This window comes from Neophocaena asiaeorientalis, unplaced genomic scaffold (genome assembly GCF_003031525.2).
Source record: "Neophocaena asiaeorientalis asiaeorientalis breed wild unplaced genomic scaffold, Neophocaena_asiaeorientalis_V1.1 scaffold461, whole genome shotgun sequence".
Lineage (NCBI taxonomy): Eukaryota > Metazoa > Chordata > Mammalia > Artiodactyla > Phocoenidae > Neophocaena > Neophocaena asiaeorientalis.
Window position 1 is genome coordinate 2,053,919 of NW_020173230.1, and position 22,118 is coordinate 2,076,036.

The 22,118-nt window shown below is 43.9% G+C and overlaps 1 protein-coding gene across 2 annotated transcripts; it reads right to left on the minus strand.

The window, feature by feature from the left end:
- Positions 1 to 1,677: 1,677 nt before the first annotated feature.
- Positions 1,678 to 20,948, minus strand: TRIM4 (tripartite motif containing 4). Of its 2 annotated transcripts, XM_024745347.1 has the most exons (7): positions 20,344 to 20,948; positions 17,979 to 18,053; positions 13,613 to 13,708; positions 12,692 to 12,922; positions 11,663 to 11,685; positions 11,299 to 11,396; positions 1,678 to 4,725 (listed from the first exon to the last, which is right to left on the minus strand). In XM_024745347.1, the coding sequence occupies exons 1-7, from the start codon at positions 20,734 to 20,736 to the stop codon at positions 4,139 to 4,141; spliced, it is 1,503 nt and encodes a 500-aa protein (XP_024601115.1). In that variant the 5' UTR covers positions 20,737 to 20,948; the 3' UTR covers positions 1,678 to 4,138. The 2 variants fall into 2 exon arrangements, with proteins under 2 accessions (XP_024601115.1, XP_024601114.1); XM_024745346.1 differs by lacking the exon at positions 17,979 to 18,053 and having other exon boundaries at positions 4,139 to 4,725.
- Between the last annotated feature and the right edge of the window lie 1,170 nt (positions 20,949 to 22,118).

The window sequence follows — 22,118 nt, forward strand, 5'->3', positions numbered from 1 at the left end:
ATGAATCACTTTGCTGTACAGCAGTAATTAACACATTGTAAATCAACTATACTTCAATAAAAAATAAAGTTTCTGTGGTGAAATAAACTTAAGAAATGGTGAATAAATACCCCTCCTAAAGAGTCATATAACACACTAATAGAGTAAAGACTCAGAGAAACTAAGTAAAATAGGAAACTGACTGGGACACATTTATTCTCAATCCTGTTTGTACATCAGAAGAGTTTATTTTTAACCAATACAACAACTGGGTCCCATTCCATACCTGGAGAGATGAGAGATGGTCCAATATCAAGACCCAAAAAAGAGGCAAAAAATTGTTAATCAGATGGGTAGAAGAGAAAAAAATTTGTCTCAGTAAAAGATGCAAGTTCTTTGCAATAATAAGTAGTGAGAGAAACCAGAATGTGTCACCCCAAAATATGCCTCTTTGACATAAAAATCATTTTGAGCTGAAGGCAATTAAGAGGCAGCAAACCCAGAAACCCTAAAGGCAGGATATAAATTCTTCTTTTACCGGAGACAGACTCAGCCCAGAGGCAGTGCCAGAAGAATCTGCAAACATACACTGACCCATTTGTTTCCACACGTATATTTACCCTCACACAGTCTGCCACCCTTGGAAGACTAAAACTGCTTACCTTTGTCCTATCATCTCTCCACAGTTTTACTGTTCTTTGTCGAAGATACTATGAAAGCCAGAATTCTAAGCCAAGGCTCTGAGTTAGTATTCATTTTGTTTCTCCTGCATGATGTGTTGCATGTGTTAAACTTTTTCTTGTTAATCTTTCTTTTCGTTAGAGTCCCAGCTGAAAACCTCAGATAAGTAGAGGCAAAGTTTTACCTCCGTTATAGTAGTATAAAGGGAGGCTTATAAAGGCCTTTTCTTTGAGAAAAGAGGAAAAGGTTTGGAATCACTGCCATCAGAAGATGTAAAAAGGAATTTAAGATCAAGCTTGTTTACCAAGCAGCCCAAAGAGCCTACTTGAAGTCAGAGAACAAGTCTTTGTAGCAGAACCAACCAACCTGGTTCAACAGCCCAGAAAGAAGAGTGGAGGAAAGGTACTAATGAGTTTCCCAAGGACTGGAAATTAACAATGTAGGTATTGTCGACAAAAAACTAATCGATCTAAGAAGGAAATGGAAAATTTTATTCGAGCCAAATTTGAGGATTATAATCCAGGAGTATCTGAGAAAGCTCTGAGAACCATTCCACCCGTTAGAAGTCAAGGCACAGTTATACAAGTTTTTTGAGATGGGGGCTGTACATCAAATGACATATTAATGACAGTTTACATCGGATCTAAGCACCACGTGACCCCTTATCAAGAAGGAAAGTTATCTTTTAGGGAGCTGTCTTGTTGATGCGAGGAGAATGCTGCTCTTTATGGTCGAGCAGGTATTCCTGCTGATGGGGGAGGTTTGGTCGATGCATAGTGCAGACACAAGATGCACAGTGCAGGGACAGAGACCAATCGGCAGAGAAAATTTTTTGTTTAAATTTTTCTTGCCTTGCCATAAAATATGAATATTATTTCACAGTACTGAAGGAAGTCCTGATGGGCAAGTGTGTTAAATTCCCAAGTTCCACAAACTGGGTGGCTTAAAACAACAGAAATTTACTGTCTCACAGTTCTGGAGGCCAGAAGTCTGAAATGAGGGTGTTTGAGAGGAGAATGCTGCTCTTTATGGTCGAGCAGGTATTTCTGCTGATGGGGGAGGTTTGGTCGATGCATAGTGCAGACACAAGATGCACAGTGCAGGGACAGAGACCAATCGGCAGAGAAAATTTTTTGTTTAAATTTTTCTTGCCTTGCCATAAAATATGAATATTATTTCACAGTACTGAAGGAAGTCCTGATGGGCAAGTGTGTTAAATTCCCAAGTTCCACAAACTGGGTGGCTTAAAACAACAGAAATTTACTGTCTCACAGTTCTGGAGGCCAGAAGTCTGAAATGAGGGTGTTTGCGGGGCCATGATCCCTCAGAAGCTTCTAGGGGAGGATTCTTCTTTGCCTTTTCCAGCATCTAGCAGCCCCAGGCGTTCATTGGCTTGTGACAGCATAACTCCAGCCTCTCCCATAGCCATCTTCCCTCTGTGTCCTCACATGGCATTTCCGTGTATGTAAGTGTATGTGTGTGTGTACAAAATTCCCTCTAAGGATACTAGTGATATTGGATTAGGTCCCACCCTAATGGCCTCATGTGAATTTCCAGATAAGGTCACATTCACAGCTAGGACTTCAACGTATCTTTTTCTCTGGAGGACAGAATTCATTCAACTCATAACAGCAAGTATCTTGGAGAGTGAAGGAGAACTCAGCAGAAATCACTGAATGAGGGGGATTGCTCCAGCTGCAAAGGGAGACAAGCCAGGATGGGCTGGGACACAGGAAGGGGAGGACGGATTAGGGAGGGTGCTGGAAGTTTTGTAAGAAGCTGCCAGAAAGCCTATTGCAAGTCTGGGAGGAGACACATTAAAATGTTAGTGGTGGTGGGATTATCAATAACTTTAATTTTCTTCACGCTTTTTATATGTTCCAAAGTTTCTATAATAAGTACGTGATTTTATAACCAGAGAGAAACATTCATTATTTTTCAAATAACTCTCCAGTAACAGTCACAAACCTCTGAGCGCATACAATCTAGCGCAGGAAGGTAAAGAGAGGAGGACACTCACACAGGGTAAAAACATGTAACAAAATAAAAACCTGAAACAAAGGTGCTGGAGACCACAATCAGCATTCAGTAAGTGCTCACGTAGGTGAGCGTAAGGTGAACGTAGAGTAGAGAAGACCAGGACTTTCCTCTCAGATCTAGATTCAATCCCGACATGCCCATTTGACAGCTGGGCAGGACTGAGCACATTAATCTCAAGGTTTGTTTTTTCTTTTGTAAAGACAGGATTTTAATTTCCATCTCTGTTGCAAGAGTCACGTGGGAGCATTATGTGAAGAGGTTAGCACAGTGTAAATACTTAACATTTACTTAATGTAAATCCCAACATTTTCAGGATGACATGAATAACCTTGAGCACACAGTATACGACTCTGACGAATGGAGAGCATAATGAACCCTTGAGGGCAGAGACACGGTCAGGTGAAGAGTAACAACACGGGCAGAGCAGGGGAAGACTGCCTCAATTTTCCAATCCAAGAAGTGAGGAATATCAGTACTTACTGGAAAGAAGAGGAATTACATGACTAAACAGAAAGGGATTCTATAAAGCCGTCAAGTTTCAGGAAGAAAAGTGAGACAGGCCTGTACTGTGAGGTGTCCAAGCTTTGCGCCTAGAGCACCAGTTAGGATACTTCAGCCCGCAAGTGACCAGAAGGCAACTAGACTGCCTTATACAATAAAGAAGCAATAATCTCATATAACAAGAAATTCAGGATTAGGGAAATTCCGACCATTTCACGATGCCAACAAAGACCACATTTCTCCTCCTTTTTCCACGGTTACTGTGCTCCTCTCAGTTCCAGTATACCTACTAACATCAGGAGAGGGGCTGTGTCTTCCCAAACACCTCTTTCTAAAAAGCTAAAAAACTTCCCTCAGAGGCACCTTGGAGAATTTCTCACCCCGCCTCGCTGGCCAGAAGCCCCTCCTATGGGCCTGTGTCTCCCTGAAGCACGTGGAGGGCACATCCTGAGCAGTTCATTTAGGAAGAACCAGAGGAGAAGGAGAAAAAGTGGGCCAAGTGGCTACTGGAAAGACACCCAGCAGGGTCTCCCACATCTGTCTACGCACATGATGTCCAGGGGGGCTGAACAAAATGTGAAGCTGGAATCTGAATGGACAGAATTGAGGGACCACCCAGGATGGATTTATATATGAAGTCAAAGATGAGGGCCAGGGCTTCCCGGGTGGCGCAGTGGTTGAGAGTCCGCTTGCCGATGCAGAGGACATGGGTTCGTGCCCCGGTCCGGGAAGATCCCACATGCCGCGGCAGCGGCTGGGCCCGTGAGCCATGGCCGCTGAGCCTGCGCGTCCGGAGCCTGTGCTCCACAACGGGAGAGGCCACAGCAGTGAGAGGCCCGCGTATCGCAAAAAAAAAAAAAAAAAGATGAGGGCCAAGGGATGTATGTACCTGGGCTGGGGCACAAGGCGAAGATTCTTGGGCAGGAGAGGAACAGCCTCATTTCCCGCCAGTTGCTGGTGGGATGACTAAAGATGCTAATGGACTCAACCAAAAAAACGGCCGGAGACGTGAGATGGAAGGACAGGAAAAAGTGTGTAGGTGTTCTCCATCCACAGCACTGTAGAATGAGATTTCCCCAGCCCTGTGATCTAGGAAAACTCCCACCCGGTGAAGAGCTGGCTCTAGCTTGGTAGGCCTCACAGAGATGCCTGTCAGGGGCCAATAGCCAGCAGAACTCCAACAAAGAGCCCAGATTCCCATGCGGGGGGACATTGTTGAACTACCAGTAATCCCCATGATGTCCTCCCGACACAACCCCACAGCAACCTCCAGGCTACCTTGGTGCTCAACTTCCCAGTAATGTTTCCCTGAAGTGAAAACGTTTTTTCCCAAAACGCAGGGTAAGTGCTGAAATCTCTCCACAAAGTCTGTGGTCCTCTGAGGATTCCTCCATCCAGCAAAGTAGCTCCACGCTGTAGAAAATAGTGGCCAAGAACTGGCTGATTCTCCATTTTTCACATATCTCCCTTCCTGGGAGAAGACAAGTTTGGGATAAGCAGTGTCCTCAGCTAGATTTACAGCCACTGCAGAGAAAATGAGAGCTGAGATCAATAATGCAAGAGCTTACCACCAACCCTCCTCCAGAAACACCCGTCTGTTCCAGCTTCAGTACCACCCTTCTTCTCCTATCACATACTGTTAGGGATAAGACGACTCATTGTCCTTCAACTGACCGTCAGCTGGGCCTAACAGGCCACAGTGTGTGTTAGTGACCTGAAATCTTCATTCCCCTTCTGCTTTCAAAGACTATGATCTAGAAAATGGGGAGCCCATTATTTCATGGCCCCAAGTCTTCACCACCAGCATAAAATTTGGAGAAACAGTAACAAATACTGCCTTGTTGAATGAGGACCAGAACCAAAGCTGTCGACTGGCTGGTTCTTTGTACAGGAACACACAGATATCATCATTAACAAGGTATCTCTTTACCGATTCCAGCTGTTCACTGGGCATCTCTGCAAGCCCCCAGCAGGTAACTCAAAACCGAATTCAGAGCATCCCAAGTCCCCTTCCACTCTCTTGGGACTAATCCTCCCTCACATGCAGACTTCGTTTTCTATGTTCTCTAAGGTCTAATAATATTAGCTCCACCCAAACACTCACACTTGGAAATCTTAAGGTTATTTGATTCTTCTTTCTTCTGACCCTCGGTGGCTAATTAATCTCCAAGTCCTATCAATTCTACCTCTCAAATATCACTCAGGTTCTTTTCTCCCTCTCCTTTCCCATCGCCATTGTCTTCACTCGGACCTTCTGCATCTTTCACTGTAACCGTGTCTATAACTTCCTCCCTGGGCTGCCTCCAACTTCTCTTCCCTCCTAGACTCTCCACGTCTCTTTAGTTTGCTGAGCGTTGTTTTTCTTTTCTTTTGTTTTTTTAATCACAAATGAATGTTAGATTTTTTTTTTTTTATTTAGCACCATCACTGGAGTATAACTGCTTTACAATGTTGTGTTAGTTGCTGCTGTATAACAAAGTGAATCAGCTATACATATATCCCCATATCCCCTCCCTCTTGCGTCTCCCTCCCCCCCCCCCCGGTGGCCACAAAGCACTGAGCTGATCTCCCTGTGCTATGCGGCTGCTTCCCACTAGCTATCTATTTTACGTTTGGTTGAGTATATATGTCAGTGCCACTCCCTCACTTCGTCCCAGCTTACCCTTCCCCCTCCCCGTGTCCTCAAGTCCTGAATGTTAGACTTTGACAAGGACTTTTTCTGCAACTACTAGGTGATCAAATCGTTTTCCTTTTTTTAAGTTGCTAACGCCGTGAATTATATTGACTTTCAAATGTTAAACCAAACCTGCTTTTCTACAATAAACCCCATTTGGCTGTGATGTATTATACACTGTTGAATTCAATTTGCTAAAATTTTCTTTAGAATTTTTCTATGTTCGTGAGGGACACTGATCTATAGTTCTCTTCTCTTATAATGTCTTTGTCTGATTTTACTATCATGGTAATGCAGGCCTCATAGAACAAACTGGGAATAGTCTCTTCAATTTTTTGTTAAGAGTTTATGTAGAATAAATATTTTTTAAATGTTTGGTGAAATCACCAGTGAAGCCATTTGGAAAGGTTTCTAACACAAATTTCTTTAATAGAAATAAGGTTATTCCAGTTACCTATTTTTTCTTGAGTCAGCTTTAGTCATTTGAGTCTTTTACGGACTTTGTCCATTTCATCTATGTTGTCTGATATATCAGCATAAAGTTGTTTGTAATATTCCCTTATTATCCTTTTAATATCTATAGAATTTGTAGTGATGATGCCTCTCTCATTCTTAATACTAGTGATGTATCTGGTCATTCTGCTTAAAATATATCAATAAAATTGATATTCTCAAAGAAAGAGCTTTTGGTTCCACTAACATTTCTTTTGTTTTCTGTATTCTATTGCAATGACTTATGCTCTGATTTTTATTATTTCCATTCTTCTGTTTTGGGGGGCTTTATTTGCTCTTCTTTCTCTAGTGTCTTAAGGTAGATACTGATGTCACTGATTTAAGAACTTTCTTCTTTTATAATATAGGTGATTAGTGCTATACATTTCCCTGTAAGTGTCGCTTTAGCTGTATCCCACAAATTCTGAAATGTTGTGTTTTCCTTTTCATTCAGTTCAAAGTATCAACACTCTCTACTTCCCTTTTGATTTCACCTTTAATTCACGGGTTATTGAGAAGTGTGTCATTTAGTTTCCTAACATTTGGGGAACTTCCAAGGATTTTTTTTTTTTAACTGATTTCTAACTCAAATGCATTGGGGTCAGAGAACACACTTTGCATGGCTTGAATCCTTTTGAATACTGAGGTATGTCTCATGGCCCACCCTGTTCTACCTTAGAAAATGTTCCATGTACACTCAAAAAGAATATGTACGCTGTCTTTGTTTGGGGCAGTATTCTATAAATAACAGGGTGGGCAAGTTGGTTGACACTGCTATTCAAATTGATAGTGTTATTCAGTCTAATATATCCTTACTGATTTTCTGCCTACTTGTTCTAAAAATTATTTTTAAAAGGTACTGAAAATTCCAGCTATAACTGTGGATTTGCCTGTTTCTCCTGGCAGCTCTATTAATTTTTGCTTAATATATTTCGAAGCTCTGTTATTAGGTGTATAAATGTTTAGAACTGTTATGTCCTCCTGATAAAATGACTCCTTATTCATTAGGACTTGACTTTATCTCTGGTAATAGTCCTTGCTCTGAAATCTTCTTGATATTAACATAACCATTCCAGATTTCCTTTGACTAACGTTAGCATGGTATAGCTTTTCCCATTGTTTTACTTTTAACATTTAATGTGCGTTCCTAGCAGCATATAGTTGGGTCTTGCTTTCTTTACCCAATCCAACCAGTCTGTCCCTTCTGCTTAGGACCGTTTATACTTAACGTGATTAATATGATTAGGTTTGTGTCTATCATCGTTATGTTTTCTATTTGTCCTATTCTTTTTTCCTCTTTTTTGCCTTCTTTCTGATTAACCAAGCATTCTTATGATTCCACTTCATCTCCCTTGTTGACTTATTAGTTACAACTCTTTTATCTTAGTGATTGCCGTAAGGTTTATAACATACACCTTTAACTTAGCAGCCTACCTTCAAGACATAGCATACCACTTCACATATAAGAATTGTATAATAGGGACTTCCCTGGTGGTCCAGTGGTTAAGAATCCACCTTCCAATGCAGGGAACATGGGTTCGATCCCTGGTCGGGGAACTAAGATCCCACATGCCGCAGGGCAACTAAGCCCGTGCACTGCAACTACTGAGCCCACGTGCTCTAGAGCCCATGCACCACAACTAGAGAGAAGCCCGCTCGCCTCAATGAAGCGCCTGCATGCCGCAATGAAAGATCCTGCATGCCGCACTAAGACCCGACGCAGCCAAATAAATAAATACTTTAAAAAAAAGAACTGTATAACGGTATACTTGTAGTTCTCCCCTCCCAACATTCATGCTGTTATTGTTGTGCATTTTACTTTTAAATATGTTATAAACTCTATAATGTTATTTTCTGTCTGTTTAAACAGTCAATGACTGTATTTGTCAGGGTTCTCCAGAGAAATAGAACCAACAAGATGTACGTGTATAGAGAAAGAGATTATAAGGAATTGTTTCATGTGATTATGGTGACTGGCAAGTCCAAATCCACTGTGTGTGACAGAAGGCTTACAACCCAGGGAAAAGTGATGTTCCAGTTCAAAGGCCACATGGCAGGAAGAACCAAAGCTGCAGATGGAGTCCTAAGGCAGCCTGCTGTAGAATTCCCTCTTGTTCAGGGTGAAAAGTCAGCCTTTTGTTCTATTCAGGACTGCAACTGATTAGATTAGGCCCACCAGCATTATGGAGAACAATCTGCTTTACTCAAGTTTCCTGGGGTTTTTTTTTTTCGGTACGCGGGCCTCTCACTGTTGTGGCCTCTCCCGTTGCGGAGGACAGGCTCTGGACGTGCAGGCTCAGCGGCCATGGCTCATGGGCCCAGCCGCTCCACGGCATGTGGGATCCTCCTGGACCGGGGCACGAACCCATGTCCCCTGCATCAGCAGGCGGACTCTCAACCACTGTGCCACCAGAGAAGCCCAAGTTTCCTGATTTAAATATTAATCTCATCCCAAAACAATCTTACTGTCACAGCAACACCTGAAATAATGTTTGACCAAATATCTGGGCACCTTGTGCCCCAGTCAAATTAACACATAAATTAGCCATCCCTGTTACCTTTTAATGAGATTTAAGTAATGACAGAAGTACATATTTCTTTATGTCATTACCATTTCAGAAGATGTTTTACTCCTTTGTGTAGATCTGACTTCCATCTGGTATCATTTTCCTTCTGCTTAAAGGACTTCCTCTAACATTTCTTGCAGTGTTGGCCTGATAAACTCTGTTTCTGGATATCAGCAAACATCTTTGTTTCACTTTGTTTTTGAAGGGTATTTTTGCCAGGAATAAAAGTCTGGGTTAACAGTTATTTTCTTTCATTCCTTCAAAGATTTTGTTCACTTGCATTGCTTTCAATGAGTAATGTGACGTCATCTTTATCTTTGTTCCACTGTAACATGTCCTTTTCAACTTGTTGCATTTAAAATTTTTATCACTGGTTTTGGTGTAGTTTTCATCATGCTTAGGATTTGCTGAGTTTCTTGGATCTGTGTACTTATAGTTTTCATCAACTTTGGGAAGTTGTCGGTCATTATTTCTTCAAATGTTTTTTCTGTCTCATCCCCATCCCACTCCTCTCCCTGAGGGGTACCAATGACCAGACACAAGGCTGCATGAAAATGACCCACAGCTCACTGATGCTATTTTCATTTTTTAAGTTTTTTTCTCTGTGTGTTTCATTTTGCATAGTTTCCACTGCTCTATCTTTTCAAGCTCACTAAGCTTTTCTCCTGCAATGACCCATTAACCCCAACCAGCTTGTTCTTCATCTCAGTTACAGTAGTTTTCACCTCTAGAATAGTCTGTCTGGGATTTTTTTATATCTTCCATGTCCCCATATGCCTCTTTACAAAATAGTTACAACAACTGTATTAATGTTCTTCTATGCTTATTCTAGCGTCCAGGTAAAGCCTGGATCAGTTTCAATTGATTATTCTCCTCATCATGGGTCATGTTTTCCTATCTTTTTGCCTGCCTAGTAATCTTTGATTGGATGCCAGGCATTGTGGTTTTACATTGTTGGGTACTCATTTTTTTTAAATTCCTATCCATCTTGTTGAGCTTTGTTCTGGGATGCAGTTACTTGGAAATAATTTCATCCTTTTGAGTCTTATTTCATGATTTGTAAAGTGGGTCCAAAGCAGTGCTCAGTGTAGGGTTAATTATTCCCCACTAATGAGGCAAGATTTTCCTGAGTACTCTACCCAGTGCCCCACGAATTAAGAGTTTTCCAGAGGCTGGTAGGAACAGGCATTGTTCCTGGCCCCGTGTGAGCACCAGGAACCGTTTCTTCTACTCATTTTGGAAATTTCCTTCCTCACACTCGGTTAGTTCTTCACAAGCATGTACTGATCAGCATTCTGCTGAATGTTCACGGCGTGTCTCTGTAGATCATCTGGGTTCTCTCTCTGTCCAGGTCTCTCCTCTCCAGTACTCTGTCCAGTGCTCTGTAAACGCTCACTGCTTTGTTCTCCCTGGACTCTCAGCTCCACTCCTCAACTCAGGAAGTCCACCTGGCTCCACCTCTGTTACCCTCTCTGAGGTGGGCTGGAAACTCTCTCAAGGCTGTAGGCTGGGGCCATCGTAGAGCGCACCTCATTTGTTTCACATTTCCCATGGATCACTGGCCTTCACTGCCTGAGGTCCAGCGTTTTAAAAACTGCTGCTTTATGTATTGTCTGTTTTGGGATTTTTTTTTTTTGGTCAACTAAGTTGCAGGAGTAAATCCAGTCCCTGTTACTGCATTTTAGCTGGAAGTAGACATCCACAACGTGATTCCTAATCAGGTACACGCACATGAGAATTGAGTGCATACCTTTACATCACGTACGTGCCTTGGTACTTCCCTGGAGATCTAATAAGTTTATCTTCAGTCTTTCCTACACTCATCTTAAACTCAGTTCCTGCCTTTCCCCATATGCACCTTATGGTTGAGTCACATCAGGTACCCTCTCCTCCATTTTCTCCACACCTTAGCTCATGCTGCCGCCTCTGCCTGGAACAGGATTCCCTCATTTTCCACTTGGCAAACTGCTACTCATCCTTCAAATTCCCAAACAACTGTCATCACCTCTGCTGTGAAAACTTTCCCACTTCACCCCCAACAGAGGTCTTCCTCTGTAGTTTTGCAGTATTTTATTCATACCACTGATAAACACTGGATCCCACTGTATTAGAGTAAAGTGATATGTGTCTGTCTCTCCAATTTGTAAGCAAATAGGTCTTTTTCTTTTTGTATCACAAGTACCTTATAACACACAGTATGTGTTATAAATGGATGTTTCTTGAATGAAGCATATATCCATTTATTCCTAAGTACTTATTACCATTTTCCTGACCCTCCTGTCAGCTGCATGCTCTGTTTTCTCTTTCCTTTCCAGACTTCTCTCGTTCATTCTCTGAGCTCCAACTCCCAGAAATTCTGCTCACCTTGAAATCGCTTCAGCATTTCCTTCATCATTGGTAGCCGGCACACAGTCTTCACCTTTAGAACTTCAAAGGAATAGTTCACATCCTGGTTCTCACACCTAAGAGAAGTACAGAAGGCTGCTCTGCTTAGGAGACAACTAGGACACCCAAGACCCCCAACTCCCAACTGAAGGTTCAAATCCCAGAGCTCAGACTATTTCTCTCCCATTCCTCCCGGCAAAAGTGAACAGTGGAACTCCTCCCCGACAACCCCCTCACGTCAACGTCCACACTGATCTATGGAGCCCAGGCCTCATTTCCCCTCTGCTTGGCCTGTATCTTTACCATTCTACTCAAGCCCCCATAAGAAGGCAAGAGTTTGTACCTGGTCAACACATCTTTTGGATTCTGTGAAGAGAAGAAAGAAATAAGTTATGTACCTTCCCCTAGAGATCTGTTACTCAACTTTGTGAGCAGGTATTTTTCTGTCAGTTGCTTTGATTAACGTCACATATGCTCTCATGCTGTCAAACCCAATGCATTAACACAATGTAGTCTTTGTTTCATGTGACCCCTCTGAACTATTTAACAATGTTGACCAATCCTTTCCTTGAAGCCCTCCTCTTTCTCCTTTGGCAGTATGACATTAGCTCTCTCCTGGCTTTTTGCTTACTTCTCCGTCTACACTCTTTCAATCACAGACAAATGTTAGTGAGGATGTGGTGGGAATATAAAATGGAAAAAGGTAGCTTGGAAAAAGGCAGTTTCTTTAAAATTTGAATATAAATATAGCATACAGCCTAGCACAGAGAGAAAGGAAAACATATGTCCACACAAAGAATGACAGACAAATGTTAAAGCAGCATCCTTCCTAATAACCAAAAGGTGGTAACAACCCAAATGTCCATCAACTGGTGAACAGATATAAAAATGTGGTATATTCTACAATGGAATACTATTCTGGAATTTAAAAAAGGGATGCAAATACAATACTAATATATGCTACAACATGAATGAACCTCAAAAACATTACACTAAATGAAAGAATCCATATACAAAAGAAATGTGTTGTTTCAAAGATTCTGCTATAGTATATCTTTAGACATGAAATTGGAACCTCACTGCTCAGTCAAATTGTAAACGTTCTAGACAGTTCTTGGAATCTAAGTATCTCATATTACCTGAGCTCATCAGGCCTAAATTTCACATTAATTTCCTTTGAAAGATGAATCTTTGACTCTTTAATTGTATAATGAAAATAATAACACAACAGCAACACAGAGAAAACATGTCTTCTATTAAACCCACTCACCAGGAAGGACATTCAGTTCTAAAGGCAAGAGGGAGTTCAGTTAGGGATGTTAAATAACAACTCTGTAAAGCCAAAGACTATGCCCTTCCCTGCCGGTCTCACCTGGAGCAGCTCCAGGGTGGAGCTCTGGCTCTTCTCCCCCACCTCGAAGATGAGCTTCTTCATGGAAGTGATCATCTGATTGAGCCTTAATGTGTTCTCATTCTGTTTCTTCTTTGTCTCTTCTTCTTCTTGGCTCAGTCTCTTAAGAAACAATTGCTCTTCTTCAGCCAGGAAGACGTGCAGCTTTGCAAACTCCGCACTGACTCTCGTTCGCTTATTCTTCATCTTCTCCTATAGCCACAGGGGACTGGCTCAGTCTTGTTCTGCCTGGTCCTTCCTCCTAAATTCCTTGCACATGACTCCCTAACAACCCATGATCCTTCCATCCAAATCACCTTCTCTAGAAAAGTTCCTGCCCAGCCCCTACAAATTTCCCCTACTCCTTTCTTTACACCTACTTGATATCTTTGTACTAGTCTATATAGTATTAGTTCATTCTTTGTAACATCTGAGTCTCTGCTATGATAGCAATGCCTTGTTTGTACACTTTTTAAACTAAAATGCACTTGCACATCTATTATTTAATTTAGCCCTCAGATCACCTACCATTTAGTTAAATCTTAGATGTGCGTATGTGCGCCCACATCATGCCTCCCAACTGGACTAGCATCTCTGGAAGCAAAGTCCATTTGCTTTCCACAGTGCCACAGACCCAAATCAACTCCAATGTAGGAAGCCAACCTAGGCAGAAAGCAGGAAGGAAAGGAACACTACCCTTGAGATATGAGGATGAAGTGTGTGGAACTCATGTTGCCCAAAGACACAGGTCAGTAGAGGTAGATTCTTCCTGTTCTATCACCTTATGTGAAAGGGGCCTAACAACTGGTGAGATCCACAAGCTCTTCCCAGCGAAAGCCCTTGAGCGGCCTCAGACTGAAAGGACTCAAGGGCAAGAAATACCCAACCAACTTCTGCTCTTACCTTCCACTCTGCAGCATTCTTCACTTCCATGTCCTGTAAATGCATGGCTTTATTCATCTTGGCTGTCAGACTATGTTGAGTCTTCAGAAGTTTTTCCTGTCAGCAGAAACACGCATAAGTAAGAAATCATCTCTCCCAGCATCTTCCTTGTTCAAGAGCTAAAAGTCACCTAATTCAAACAGGGGATGAGATTGAGAAAATGCTGAAGATGACTACAGGCTAATGCATAAGAATTATTCTGGGGCTGCCCCGGTGGCGCTGTGGTTGAGAGTCCGCCTGCCAATGCAGGGGACACGGGGTCGTGCCCCGGTCCGGGAAGATCCCACATGCCGTGGAGCGGCTGGGCCCGTGAGCCATGGCCGCTGAGCCTGAGCGTCCGGAGCCTGTGCTCCACAACGGGAGAGGCCACAACAGTGAGAGGCCCGCGTACCGCAAAAAAAAAAAAAAAAAAAAGAATTATTCTGGTCTAAAATCATCATAATACAATATAGAGTACGCCTATTAAACAGACAAAAATTTAAAATTGTTAGAAGATTAATAAATGCCTAGTCCTGGCACGGGAAAAGGCCTCTGGCACCATAATAGTAGGAGAGTGAAGGTCCCATCTTTTTGAAGAGCAACTGGCAGGATTTAACAAAATTTAAAATATGCATAATCCTATTTCTAATAATATCCAACAAAACATTAGCAAAAATAATAGGTATAGGGATGTTAACTGCAGCATTATTCACTACCCATCAATGTGAAATCATTAAATTATGGCATATTGATACTCTACATCAATTTCAGGTAGCTCTCTATATGATTCCGTTTTGAAAAGAACAAATATACACGTGTCTGTGCAAGTGTGTGCGTTTGTATCTGAACAGAGGGAAAATCCGGAAGGGTATATACCTAAGTATTATTAACACTGCTTATCTCTGGGGAATAGGAGTGGCTTGAAAGTTGGAGGGGGAGGACTAGAAATTTTATAAATCTCTGTTTTGTTTGAATTTCTACAAGAGGCACATATTCTTTTTATAATTAGAAAAAAACAAATAAGCTATTAAAAAAATTGAGTCGATCAGAAGGAACACAGTGGGCTGCAGAGGGGAAGCACCTAACAGCAGAATCTCAGGGATGACCTTAGAGACAGAGGCAGACAGGTTAGAGACATGCACAAATCACTGTCAAATCTGATGTACGTGTGAAGGCTGTCATGAGATAAATAGCTCCTTTGAATGTGACCAAGATTTTTTTTAAGCTTTCAAATATATTTGAAATAGAACTTTTCAGTTTTTAAAAGCCCTTAACAATTTTCAGTATGTATGAATTTTCCTGTTTCATTACCTAAGCTTTTTTGTATCTTGCCACAGTTGGGCTCTTATAGTGGTCCCCTGAGTAAACTTGGTAACGTTCTGGGAGCAGAAAACTTCTTCTCTGCAATAACAGAAACTGCCACGAGGTGGCAGGACGGCAACACAAGCATTTCAAAGCTGGGTAGACGCACCAAAGTTTAAAAATCACTCTTCATTTAACATCAGACAATTGTGTGTATATAAAACTATAATAAAAGAGCAGACATTTATAGAATGAAGACATTTGCTGACTGTGATCATGTAGTTCAAACGACATGAAACTTCAAATCAGGTCTGAGTTTCAGTCTAGACCTTCACAAACTAGCTATGGATCTGTGGTCAAGTCAGCCTCACACATTTTCTGGGCCACAGCTGCCTTACCTAGAAGATGAAGACAACGAGACTAGATGGTCTTTTCTTAAACACCATCCCAGCACTTAGGTTCTGTGAATTTCAGTCACTGTAACCTCTGTATCCAACCCAAGCAGGGAGGTCTACCTCCAAAATACATATCAAATCTGCCTATCTGCCGTCCCCAGCCACCTCCTAGTTCAAGCCACCTCCTGTCTACACAACTACAATAACCTCATGACTGGGCTCCCTACTTCCAATCTTGTCCTTCTCTTATCCAGCGTCCACAGAGAAGCCAGCATAATCTTCTAAAGACCAGTCAGATCATGTCAGTCCCCTGCTTAAGATTCTCCATTGGTCTCCCGCATCACTAAGAAAATTCAAAAAACACCTTGCGGTCCGACATAACCCCCCCTCTTGTCTGCATCTCCCAGCTCGTGCTGCTTTCCCCCTTGCCCGTGATGCTCCAGGTGTATAGGTCTTTCAGTTCCATTGATAGGTCCTGCCCTTCCCAGCCTCAGGGTCTTTGAATTTGCTATCCGCTGCCTGGGATGTTCTTCCCACAGTTCCTCAGATGGCTGATTCCTCATCCATCAAGTCTCAACTGAAATGTCATCTCCTCAGAGGAGGCTACCGTGTTCCCTTATTAAATCCCGTGTCGCTTCTCTGGCACGGCACTATCTTTCTTTCACAGCACATATCATCATCTGCGGTCATTTACTTGTCCATGGTGTGCCTCTCACCCCCACCCTAGCCAGACTGTTAAGCCCCATGGTCTTTTCACCACTGTTTGCCCAGTGCCGAGTCTGGTACTGTAGTACAGCAAGTGACACAAAACAGGTGGTTCAAGAAATACTGAGTATCTGTTAAATGAGTTAATAGCAATGAAGGGATTAGCTCCCAGAGTCACAGACTAAACATTGGCTTGAGGGAAAGAAGAGCTGGAAGCTTTTTCCAGGCAGAGTTTGCTCCCTGAAGCTTAGGACGCTATTCTTTCTCTGTTCTCTTTTTCTCTCCAACCACCAATGACTCCATTAAAGACAACTTCTGCTCTGAAAGATTTTTTTGAGATTCCCTCTGTGAAGATACTAAGATGTAGGTCCATGATCCTCTATCCTATCTGTACACTAGAATCACCTAGTGAATTTTAAAATAATGCTGATGCCAAGGGCCCCACCAACTGAATCAAACACTCGCGGGGGTTGGGGGGTAGTATTGCTTAAAAGCGCTTCCAGGTGTATCCTGGGCCACTGGTGGGGCTCAAGAGGGTGAGCAGAGTGGACTAGGAATTCATCAAAGCAGGTTTCCTGGATGCAGTACTCAGGGGCTCAGATCCTCAGAGAAAGCATCTAGCACACTGTCTGCAGGGCTCAGGTGTGGGCATAGGATGGGGGATATTTTCCATGGATTTAGGGAACTCCAAACTTTTAAGTCACAGTGCACCCACCTGAGTATGTGCTTGCAGTAGGATGGTGGAAACAGAACTGCTCCATCCAAGAGCAACTTAATGTTTTTCTAGCTAACCTGGGGTGGTGTGGAGATGGATAAACTAAGCAGCGATGAAGCAGAGAAGGGTGCAGAAGAGGACACACAACGGGCAACTGTGTCTAATGACCCGACTCCGGAACACCTGGCCAGTCAACCCCATGACATTCAACCCTCCCCAGCCTTACTCTCACCCACGCCCTACCTGTTGGCCCGTTTTAGTTTAATCCTGAAATCCCACCTCTTCCGATTAGTCTTCTCAGTTAGATCAGCTGTAGCAGAGTGACAAGTGACATGGACTATAGGAATTAGAGGAACTCAGTCCAAGCTTAGCCACTTCCTAGCTTCTGTGACCTTGGCTAAGTGGTCTCACATCTCTGGGCCTCAGCTGCCTCATCTACAAAATGGGGAAAACAGAATCCATCCAACAGGGCTGCTATGGAAATTTAAAAATTACTATACGAAAAATGCTTAGAACCGTCAGTGAGGCGTAAGTAATCAACACCTGATAGCTATCATTATGATTATGATCATTGCCAAAGGTTGAAGCTTTAAGGGTTATTTTCCCCTTTCACACCTAACCACTTACACTTGCCTCAGCCCTCCCCATACTTTTTTTTGGGGGGTCTTTTGGGGGGTTTTTTTTCGGCCGTGCAGTGTAGCATGAGGGATCTTAGTTCCCAGACCAGAGATAGAACCCACGCCCCCTTCAGTGCAAGCGCGGAGTCTTAACCACTAGATCGCCAGGGAAGTCCCATATATTTTCTCTTCCATTTCTCTGATGGGTCCTTTCAATCTCTTTTGCTGGCTACTAAGTATTGGTGTTCCCCAAGCTTCTCTTCATGCCCCTCTTTTTTTTTACCTTTTATGTGGTCCCTCCCGGAAAATCTAATCAGCTTACTTCTTCTAAGACTTCAAGGGTAGGCTGATGATTCTAATCTAAAATACTGTGTTTCTAGCTTCCTATGCCCCCTGCCTCTTGTCCCTCTTCCTTGGACTTCCTGTCACAGTTACTTTACTCTCAACATGTCCCAAATAAGCACCAGATATCCAGACTGCCGTCCTAGACTCCTCTCTCTCCCCGACCCATCAGTTCCCATTAGTCACAATGTCATTCAGCTCCAGCTCATCATAACTCCATGCCCTCCTCTTCTCCATCACCCCTGCCCCGCACTAATTCAGGCCCTTACTACTTCTTGCTTGAAGTGGTGCAACAGCAGCCCAATTGGTCTTCTCCATTCATCCCCGTGGATGCCACAATGCACTTTCTAAAACAAAAGAACTGATCGTGTCATCTCCTGCCTTAAAAGCCTTCAATGATCCCCATTCCCTGGAAGAGAAAGCTCAGTCTTCTCAGTATGGTCAACAAGATCCCCCACAACATGAACCCTGCCTCTGTCTTCAGCCTCAACTCCCACCATCCTCCCTGCCATGCACTACCTTCCTGAAGCACAGAGCGACCTCTGGTCTTCTTATTTATCACATGCTATTCCACGTTGCCACACTACTGAATATGCTGTTCCCTTGGCCTGAATATCCTCCCCCCTACCTTGCTGTACTCATCCGTCAAGAGTGGACTCATGTTCCACTCCTCTGTGAAGGCGATCCTCACTCCTGTCTGATCACTCTAACCTCAGACCTTCTGTGTGTTGGTACAAACGTCAATAACTCTCACACACACTGAAATTACAGGACTACATGCTTATGCCCCATACAAGACAAGGCCCATGTCTTTCTCATCAATTTACGTCCAGATTCTAGAACAATGACTAGCATACAGGAAGCACCGATAAGGGTTACTGAATAAAAAAATGAATGTACACTTTCTAGTCTAACTTTGCATCTGTTTCCTGTTTGTAGTCAGCTGATAAAACCGTACAGCATTTCACAGTTTACAGTACACTTTAACTTGTATCATTAAATTCATGTTTTCAACAAGTACTTACTAGATACCAATTCAGATGGAGACCACCGGAGTGACACCGTCAGTAATGGAAGGGGGTGGGGCTACTCTGGAAAGGATGATCAAGGAAGGTCTTCAAGCTAAAGTCTAAAAGGATCTAAAGGATGGAAGGTATGAGTAGAGAGTGAACAGGCTTGAAACAAAAGCAAGAAGGCCAGTGTGGCTGGACCAGAATATGATAAACCGATTTATTTGACTGAAGCTTCTTAACCCATAAGATAAGGCATAACAGATAATCTCCAAATTCAAACATTAAGTGATTTTCCCAATTGATGAAGGAAGCTAGTAAAATCCAGACTCATCCCTACAAGCCAGGTTTTTCCCAAATCATTAGTTGTCTATGACATCTGTAGGTATAAACCCGTACTGTCCAATACAGCATCCATTAGCCATGTGAGCTCCTGAAATGTGGATAGTCCGAACTGATGTGTGTAAATGTAAAGTACACAGATTTCAAAGACTATCATGAAAAAAAAAAGGTAACATATCTCATTGATAATTTTTTATATCAATCAATGTTGAATGAATGTTCATTGCAGCACTATTTACAACAGCCAGAGCATGGAAGCAACCTAAATGTCCATCAACAGAGGAATGGACAAAGATGTGGTACATACGTACAATGGACTATTACTCAGCCATAAAAAGGAACGAAATTGTGCCATTTGCAGAGGCATGGATGGACCTAGAGACTGACATACAGAGTGAAATAAGTCAGAAAGAAAAAAATAAGTATCGTATATTATTGCATATATGTGGAATCTAGAAAAATAGTATAGATGAACTTATTTTCGAAGCAGAAATAGAGGCACAGACGTAGAGAACAAACGTATGGATACCAAGAGGGGAAGGGGGTGGGATGAACTGAGAGATTGGAAATGACATATATACACTACTATGTATAAAATAGATAACTAATGAGAACCTACTGTATAGCACAGGGAACTCTACTCGGTGCTCTGTGGTGACCTAAATGGGAAAGAAATCCAAAAAAGAGGGGACAGATGTATCCGTACAGCTGATTCACTTTGCTGTACAGCAGAACGTAACACAACATTGTAAAGCAACTATACTCCAAAATGTATATGTGAAATCACACTATCTGTGCCCATCCAAGTCAGAGAACAGCTGTAAGAAGAACCTGAGTTCTCCATTTTCTGATTATATTTTGTTTCATTTTCACAATAAAGAGGAAACAGAATGAGCTTTAAGAAAAAAAATCAATGTTGAATATTTTTGATAATTGGGTTAAATAAATTATTAAAATTAACATCACCTGTTTCTTTTTACCACTAGAAAACATTTTAATAACATATGTGGCTCGTATTTTTGTTTCTATTGGACAGCACTGGTATATAACCTCTCAGGATAACCGTCTTAAACTAGAAGCTCCCGGAAGCCAGTCCCTTGAAAATTCTGCGGTGATGACTGAGCCTTGCACCGGCCCTCCCAATCCCAGTTTTAACTCCAGCTCTGAGATCCGTGAGTAGCTTAACTTTTCTGAGCCTGGTGGGGATAGGATGGGGGTTCATGCTTCCAACGTGAACAGTAAACGTTCCCAGGCAATACCGGCAGCCCCGTAAGGGCCGGCTCACCCGGTAGCTCGCGAAAGCCTCGTCGACGGGGGCCATGGTGTGGGCCTGGTGCTCCTGGGACTCCCTGCACACCAAGCACACGAGCCGCTGATCGTCCTCGCAGAAGAGCCGCAGCGGCTCCCAATGGCGGCCGCATAGGCCGTGGGGCGCGGGGCCCAGGCGCCGGCGCCGCATCCTCTCCGTCAGCCTGGCCAGGGCCCAGTTGGGCCGCATCGCAGCGGGCGCCGACGGCTGCCGGCACTCGGGGCAGGGAACCGGGCTGCCGCTCTGCGCCCAGCTGCGGCGCAGGCAGCCGCGGCAGAAGTTGTGGCCGCACTCGATGGACACCGGGTCCTCGAAATAGTCCAGGCAGATGGAGCAGGTCAGCTCCTCCTGGAAGTCCTCGGCCTCCATGCTGCTCCTCGGCCCCAGAGCCGGAGTCGTGGTTGGATGAGAGGTCTGCAGGCTGCGGGAGGTGGCCTTTGGACCCGCGGCCACCGCCTCCGGCGGGAGGTTAAAGTACAGCCTCTTCCGGGGTTCGGCACCCAGCGGGGCCACGCAACCGCCGCGCGGCGGCCCTTTCCCACGCGTACTAAGGGCGCCAACCCCGCGAACCTCCGGGTTTCCTCGCGAGGGCTGCGCGCTAGGCGTGACGGGACTGCGGGCTGCAACTGGACGAACAGTAGAGATGCGGAAGTCCCCCAAGAAGCCTAGAGAGGCCTCGAGGAGTCCGTAGTTCGGGGGACGCGCCGGAATGCGACGACTGCGCAGCTGCAGCAGCTGCTGGTGAAGCAAAAGGGTTAGGCGCTCATTAACTTCGTCTGGCCTTCAGGTTTGCGGGTTGAGGTCAATGTTCGCCGTCCGCTCCGGAAGATTTAGGCTCTGGAGTCCTAGGCGAGCTGCTGCCCAGAAGGGCGTTCCAGGCGGGCAGCAGCCTAGCGGCAAAAGGGCCGGAAGAACGAGGCGCATCTGTGCTGCCGGGCCTGGAGTGCGGTTAAGGAGGCGCCGTGTCCCGTAGGCTGGCTCTTCTTGAAGTCTCTCCTTTTTCTTTCAGCCTCATTCTCCAGGAGAGGAAGCCGTTCTTGTCCTCCAACCCCAAGGTCTAGTTGAGTTTCTAGAAAGGCAGGATTTCTGGCTCCCCACACGAAGCCCACCAACTCGAAGCCCACAAGCTCTCCTGGAGTTCGAGGATTCAGGCGAACTGGAGAGCCAGTTTTCTACGAGGCGACCAGGGAAGGAAGTGTTTAGCCCCACGACCTAGTGGGGAGATGTCTGATCACTCTGCACTCTGATTTCCCTCTCTTTCTTCCCCAGCACAAGAGAGACACCAGGTAGAGGAAGCCCATTCTTAGAGCAGGGGCCTCACTCACCCAGTGCAGATAGAGGGTCTAATAATTAAGTTAGGGGAAAGAATCTAGGGTTAGATGGTCTTCCCCAGGTTTGAGACTTCCCACCAGTATTTTAGGTGATTCAGTGCGGAGGAGGACTGTGGGCTAAAGGATGCTCTAAGCCAGCTCTGGGTGATCTGCTATGAGCGGCTGTCATCCTATATGCTGGGAAGGAGCAGATCCTGACCGTCCTACCTGAGAAGGTCAACACCAGGTTGTGAGAGCAGTACCTGGAGAGTGGAGCTGAAGCTGTAGTTGTTCTGAGGGCATTGTGAAAAAACTTATAGCACCGGGAGAGTGGTGGGAAGGAAATCAGGTGTTTTAAGTTAAGATTCAGAAGCACAGATGCATTGCTTTTTGGTACCCAACTTGAAGACGGCAACCGTTTTGCTATCCCAAGGCACATCC